The sequence below is a fragment of the Eumetopias jubatus genome, unplaced genomic scaffold (assembly GCF_037043125.1).
Source record: "Eumetopias jubatus isolate StellerSeaLion01/CBP00866 unplaced genomic scaffold, mEumJub1_p1.0 scaffold_9, whole genome shotgun sequence".
In the NCBI taxonomy this organism is placed as follows: domain Eukaryota; kingdom Metazoa; phylum Chordata; class Mammalia; order Carnivora; family Otariidae; genus Eumetopias; species Eumetopias jubatus.
This window is the reverse complement of record NW_028274815.1, coordinates 71,781,306-71,787,863: the sequence shown is the minus strand read 5'-3', so window position 1 is coordinate 71,787,863 and position 6,558 is coordinate 71,781,306. Positions and strand designations below refer to the sequence as shown.

At 40.2% G+C, this 6,558-nt stretch overlaps 1 protein-coding gene across 2 annotated transcripts in view; it reads right to left on the bottom strand.

The window, feature by feature from the left end:
* Positions 1-212: 212 nt before the first annotated feature.
* The window catches only part of LHCGR (luteinizing hormone/choriogonadotropin receptor), a 60,685-nt gene continuing 54,339 nt past the window's right edge, over positions 213-6,558 (bottom strand). Inside the window, exons 10-11 of one of the 2 annotated variants that reach the window (XM_028104057.2) lie at positions 5,859-5,939; positions 213-1,353 (exon numbers count right to left, since the gene is read on the bottom strand). In XM_028104057.2, coding sequence (XP_027959858.1) covers positions 213-1,353; positions 5,859-5,939 — 1,222 coding nt within the window. The remainder of the gene's footprint in view (positions 1,354-5,858; positions 5,940-6,558) is intronic. The other variant, XM_088026206.1, reaches the window with a different exon arrangement.

The window sequence follows — 6,558 nt, the reverse complement described above, 5'->3', positions numbered from 1 at the left end:
TATGTCATGTACCAATGACAAATAATTTTTAGACTGGCAATGGTCATGGACAACACTTTGAGTTAGGTAGCTATCTCTTTTTAGCCCAGTGTGCCTAAGAATAAATAATTTCCTAAAACCAAGTCTTTGTTAAAATTACTAGTACAGATCATTTTTTATATTTTTAAGCACAATTCAATAATGTGGTTACTGATAAAACAGTTAACACTCTATTAGCAAGTCTTGTCTGGGACAGTCGTATATTGACACTGCAAAGGAGACAACTTCAGGGTGGACTGAGAAGGCTTATTTGATCCAGTAAAGCCATTTTTGCAGTTGGAGGTATAAGCTACAAAATCCTTCCTTCTATACAATTCAGCCCGACGTTTACAGCAGCCAAATTTGCTCAGCAACAGAAAGAAATCTCTTTGGAATGCCTTTGTGAAAATCGCATACAGAAATGGATTGGCACAAGAATTGACAGGATAAAAAAGAACCAGTAAAACTTTAGAGTTGGTTACTGTGATAAGGGGCACTTTGAAGGCAGCTGAGATGGCAAAAAAAGAGATCGGTGCCATGCAGGTGAAATCAGTGAAGATGAGGACTGCCATTTTCTTGGCAATCTTTGTATCTTTGTTGGTAGCCATCAGCTCTGGATTTTGAACTGCAAAATAAATTTTAATGTAGCAAGCACAAATGATGACGAAGGCCACCACATTGAGTATCAGGATGGTTAATATGTAGACTTGTGAGAGAGTGGTTTCCACATCCATGGGGAGGCAAATGCTGACCTTCATGTAATTGCTGACACCCACAAGGGGCAGAGTGGCAATTAGAGTAGAAAAGAGCCATCCTCCAAGCATGATCGGAATGGCATGTCTTAAACGTAGCTTTTGGTCCAGCTGAAGAGCATAGGTGATGGTGTGCCATCTTTCTAGTGTGATAACTGTGAGGGTGTAGACAGAAAGCTCACTTGAAAATATAGTGAAAAAGCCAGCTGCACTACATCCCCTCCCTGTCTGCCAGTCTATGGCATGGTTATAATACTGGCCTTTGGTTTGGGAATCAACTGAGGCAATAAGCAGCAGATAGAGCCCCATGCAAAAGTCTGCAAAAGAGAGATTGCACATGAGAAAACGGGGCACTGTCAGTTTATAACGACTAGTCAGGAGAACAAAGAGAACAGTCACATTTCCCATGATGGCTAGGATATTAATCAGCCAAATCAGGACTCTAAGGAAGTCGTAGCCCATAATATCTTCACAGGGATTAAAAGCATCTGGTTCAGGAGCACATCGGAGTGTCTTGGGTGAGCAGAAACCATAGTCATAATCCCAGTCACTCAGTTCACTCTCAGCAAAGATGGCAGAATAACTGTAAGAAGAATATTTTGTCTCAGTGTAAACTCAAGAGACTTTCTATGATTCTGTATATTAAAAAAAATGGAAGAATAATCCTTAGGGTTTTTAAAAATCCTATGAAACAAAAGGAAACAAAGCCACAACAGCCTCAGTCTTAGGTTTATTTGTTAAATTATCCAAGAACTCTGAGTTGATATAGGAATTCCTTAAGGGACTATATATGTATGTATATCACTGAAGCAAAGACTTAATGAAGCTGTTTACAGAGGATGATTTTTCTTTGGAAAACAAATGTAAAGACACAGTATATGCTTGCTATGTCTAAAAGAATCCTTTCTTGGCATTTTCTTAGGTATTTATTTCATTTACTTGCCAACCAAACTGCTATCAAGCCATGTGTCTGTGGTAGAACACAAATGGGATTGGAAGGCTCACCCTGCTGAAGGCTTACCGCTATGGGTAGCCTAGCTTGTACATTGGTCTTTGGCTAATCACATAGCCCAGGTGAGAAGTGGAAAGCAAGGATGGACTACTGGAAACCTAGCAGAAGATGAATATAGACATGGACAACAGGGAGAAATGTCTGTCTTGGGGAAATAGGGACAATAGATACTCCTTAGGGGTATGAATCAAATTCAGAGAGTGGAATGAAGAGGAACTCCGTCTCTAGTGAAGGAACAGCCCCACCTCTGGCACTCCCTTCCTCCCAAGCCCACTGCTACTAATTAAGTTCAGGTTTTCATCCTCTCTTACAAGACAGTTACATTATTTTCCCCCAGCATCCTTCCCCAATTTTAGCCCTCTTCTAGTCCATCTGTACCTTCCTCCTGGAATGGCTTTTCTTAAGTACAAATCTGTTCAAACTTTTGCTAGGTTCTCAATGGCTATGGGATAAAATCCAGACTCCTTGTGATGACCTCCAAGTCCTAAATGATCTGGGTTCTGCCTCTTCCACCAGTCTCATTCCGAGAAGCAGTGGTACTGCACAATTGAGAACATGGGCTTTGGAACAAAGCTGACCGGGTTCCAGTCTTTACAGGCTGTGTAAATCTGGGCGGGGGAGTTACTATCTCTGTGCCTTAATCTCTTCATTTGCCAAATAGATCTACAAATCATACTTCCCTCGTTAGTGTTGTGCTAAGGATTAACTGTGTTAACACCTATAGAATGTTTAGAATAATGCCTGACACATATTAAGGGCCCAGTGACTCTAATTAGGGATGCTTATAATGACCTCTTGCACATCCCTCATGCAACTTTCCCTTCGGTTACATGAAATGACTTGTGGCTCTCAGAATCTACTCTTTCATCCCTCTGTCTTTGTATGTGCTGTTTCTTCTTCCCTTCCTTTCCTTACCTCTCTGATGAATTCGTCCTCATCCTTAAAGGTAAGCTCCTCTTTGAAGCCTTTCTAGCTTCTACACCTCCAAGGAGTTTATCACCCCTTCTGTCTGCCATGGCTGCCCTTAAGGACTCTTGTCATTACCAAACTGTACTGCTGTTTTGTGATGATGCATGTATTCTTTAATAATCCGTGAAGCTATTCTTTAAAAGCTTTGAAGGCAGGGGACTAGGTCTTATTTATTTCTGAACTCTCAGTGCCTCACACAGTTTTGGCTCAGAGTATCCATTCAATAAATGCTTGAGGAATGAGTAAACCAGGGTGATCCTGGCTCTGAGAGGAATTGAAAGGATATAGGGACAATGAGTGTGCATAGTATGATGTATGTAGGCTCAACAAATTTTCTCTTTGCTACGTCTGCTAATATAATCTTGGGAGCTGGAGGAATGGGCATGATTTTTCTGTCAGGGCCATCACAAATATGGATTTTACCTTAGGATTTCTCACCCTTTAAAAGAGTATTTTTCTCTATTCTCAGAACTTAGCTTCTCATGTTCCAGACAAGGAAGTGTGAACTTGATTCTGTGAGTGGATGAAATGATATATTTGAGCAATACAATTACTGAAGGGAAATAACACAGATTAAAAAAGGAATAAAAAGAAATCTATGATCTGTGAATTCCAAAACGGTGCTAGAAATTCTTAGAAACCATTTTGGGACGAGTGAAGGATTGCTGCTCTGCATAGAAGATTGCACAGGAACCTCACCTGCTTTATTACTAAATACAGGTACATTTGTTTATCCTCATCTCATGCCCATTAATAGAATTACCTGGTTTTTTTTTTAATCTTTAAAGGGATGTGGTGGTTATAAAAATGATTAAAGAAAATAGTTTATTTCTTTGCATTAGAGAGGTTCTGAGAGACCATCTCACTGAACCCCTCATTTTATTGGTGAGGAATCCAAGGTTAAAGGAGGTAGGTGATTAGCCTAAAGTCCCTCAGCACTAGGCTGTAGTGGTAGTGCTAGGTCTGCATATCCCTAGTGCAGGGGCCTTTCCTCTACGTCACTGTCTCTAGGTCAGTGCTTTTCTCCAGCCCTGCGTTGGCCCCCTGCTCAGTGGGGAGCCTGCTTCTCCCTCTCCCTCTGCCTTTCCCCTGTGCTCATGCTCTCTCTCTCAAATAAATAAATACCATCTTTAAAAAAAAAAAAAACTACTTCAGCTGCTGCTAATAAAACTATGTCAGAAACACTAATTTGAAGCTTCTAAAAATTCTGCCATGATTTCTGAATAAATTTGTGTTAATAAGAGGTCAAACATGCTCTCTTTCTCTCTCCTCTGGTCCTTTGCCCTTTCTTTCTTTCTTTCTTTCTTTCTTTTTTTGCCCTACTGAGCATATGTCTAGCGATTTTTCTCCTTCGTGATTTGTCTTTAGACCAAATACCTACCTGCTGCTACTTACATTTGTGTCCTGGGACGGCTCCTGAGGGCAGCAGCATGCTTATTGACAAAACCCAGCAGGGAGCTGTCTTTAGTACTGAAGGGTATGAATGGACTCGTCTAGGCCTACAACACTGAGTCAGAGGAAGGAGAGGCTACTCCAGTCATAATGAACAAAGAGAGGAGGAAAGAATGGGACTGTAGGAGAAAGATGGGGCCAGCTGTAACAGCAAGGGCACTGATATCTTGGCGAGAGTAGGTAAGGATTAGTGGCTGGCTGTAGAATTTCTAAACTCCAGGGATTTAGGAATAGCAAGGTAGGAAGGGGGGAAGGGGGTTTCACAGGGAGCACATTCTTTTTACCTAGATTATGTACTAATTTCACATAGTTTTGGGGATGCTGGAGATTAGGGGATTTGTTTTAAAGCAGTGTTAGTATAGCAAACTCAAGATTGTAGCCTTATTTGGGAAGGCTTGCGGCGGGGCTGATGAGGATTATTGAGAGTGGGCTAAAGTCTCCTGTCCCCACAAACTACCCCTTGATGCTACCGTTGACTATAGCCAGAAGTGTTTCCTGTTGAGGAAAAAAGCCATAGGTTACAAAAGAGTTACAGGGAAGGTGACTGACGGACTATCGAGACAAGAGCAGGAATGATGAGGAAAAGGAACATTGGAATACACTTGGTGTTGGACCTAAATGAAAGAGAAAAGAAGGATACAGAGTATATTTCTAATGTACCCCAGATGCTGTCACATTCTTTAATAACTCTCTTCACTCTCATGGTTCTGAAAGCCAAATGATATTCCTGCTGCCCCTTACAGATGAGGAAAAATGTCTCAAAAAAGCTAAGTATTGTCCAGGGATACCCATTGTTACAGGAACATCACTGCCAAGGATTCATGTCCAACTCAGAGAAGCCCCAGAGCCCAGGGTCCTTCAATCATACCACCCTGCTGCCTCTATATAACCTGCAGATTGATGGGAAAAAAAACAAGAGAAAAGAAAAAAAGATGAAGAGGGGATGGAGAATGGTAAGGTGTCTTAGAAGGGCATCTGATTTTGTAGCCTGAAGGACACACGGGGGGAACTAATAAGATTTATAAATCACAGTAAATGTGGCATTGGGACACTGGGATTATCTTTTGAGGCATGCTCTTTTACATTTGAACATATGTGAAATGCCAAGGCTGCCAGGAAGAATGTTAAAAAAAAAATCAGTCAGTAGAATAGAAATGGAGCTCCCATGCATTGTATATTAGTGATAGCATTGAGGTTGAATAATTTGAAGCTCCAGAGCATAGCGGTCAAGGTGGCCGGAGTCTTTTTGAAGGGAAGTGGCTACTTTTAGAAGCTGTACCTGCAGTCAGTGTTAATCTTTGTTGACCACTGACTAGTGAAAATTCCTACAAATTAAGCCATCGTTTAAACAAGCCCTGAGTGACCTCAAAATACCTGTAAATAAAATTTTAATTTCTGAGGATCATTTAACTGTAGAATGAACATGTAGATACATTTTTTAAAGAGTTTTTTTTTTTTTAACCAGTTAAAAGAGATGTCTGATCAACTGGATGCCACTTGCAAAGAAAAAATTCCCATTTTAAATCTATTAAAAAGTGCTTTGCAAACATCCCCCCAATGAAGACTTTTATCAGAAGAAAACCACTGGCACTGATAATAAGGTGCACATAGAACGAGACATGGCTTCCTGAATTTCTTTGCATGCAAATACTTACAGCGTTTCATTATTTGGTCTCCTTGCTGTGATTTCACATTGTTTGGAAAAGTTTTCAAAAATGGAAAATGAAAAATTCTGCCTGAAAGAAAAGGGGTTAAAAAAAAAAGCAGTTGAGCTTTTGGTCTTTAAACTAAACATGATCATGTCTATTTATGCTTTGTTCATCCAAATTCTTTACCTATTACACCAGTCATGTTCTGCACCATTGTCCTAACTGAAACATTCCCTGGGGAGAGAGTAAAGGCTTCAGAATTGTCATTAGAGTGCTTGCAGCTTAGATAAAATGCTCCTGAATGCTAAATGTTTTGTGTGGGCTCTAGAGATGAAAAAGATGACCGATAAATCGGTCATGTAGAATCATGGATTTTTCACTGCTTATTAAAAACTACCTTTATGGTATATTAGGGTTTGCTCCTTACCACTCTCCTTACCACATTGCTCTTGATGAACAAATAACCATTCAGAATTCATGGCTTTGAATCCTAGCTGGGAAATCTGTTTTGTAAGGATTTGAAGATACTGGACTTCACATTATGATGTGAGTTTTCTACCCTTTTTTTAAAAAATTTTTTATTGTTATGTTAATCACCATATATTACATCATTTGTTTTGGTGCAGTGTTCCATGATTCATTGTTTGTTCATAACACCCAGTGCTCCATGCAGAATGTGCCCTCTTTAATACCTATCACCAGGCTA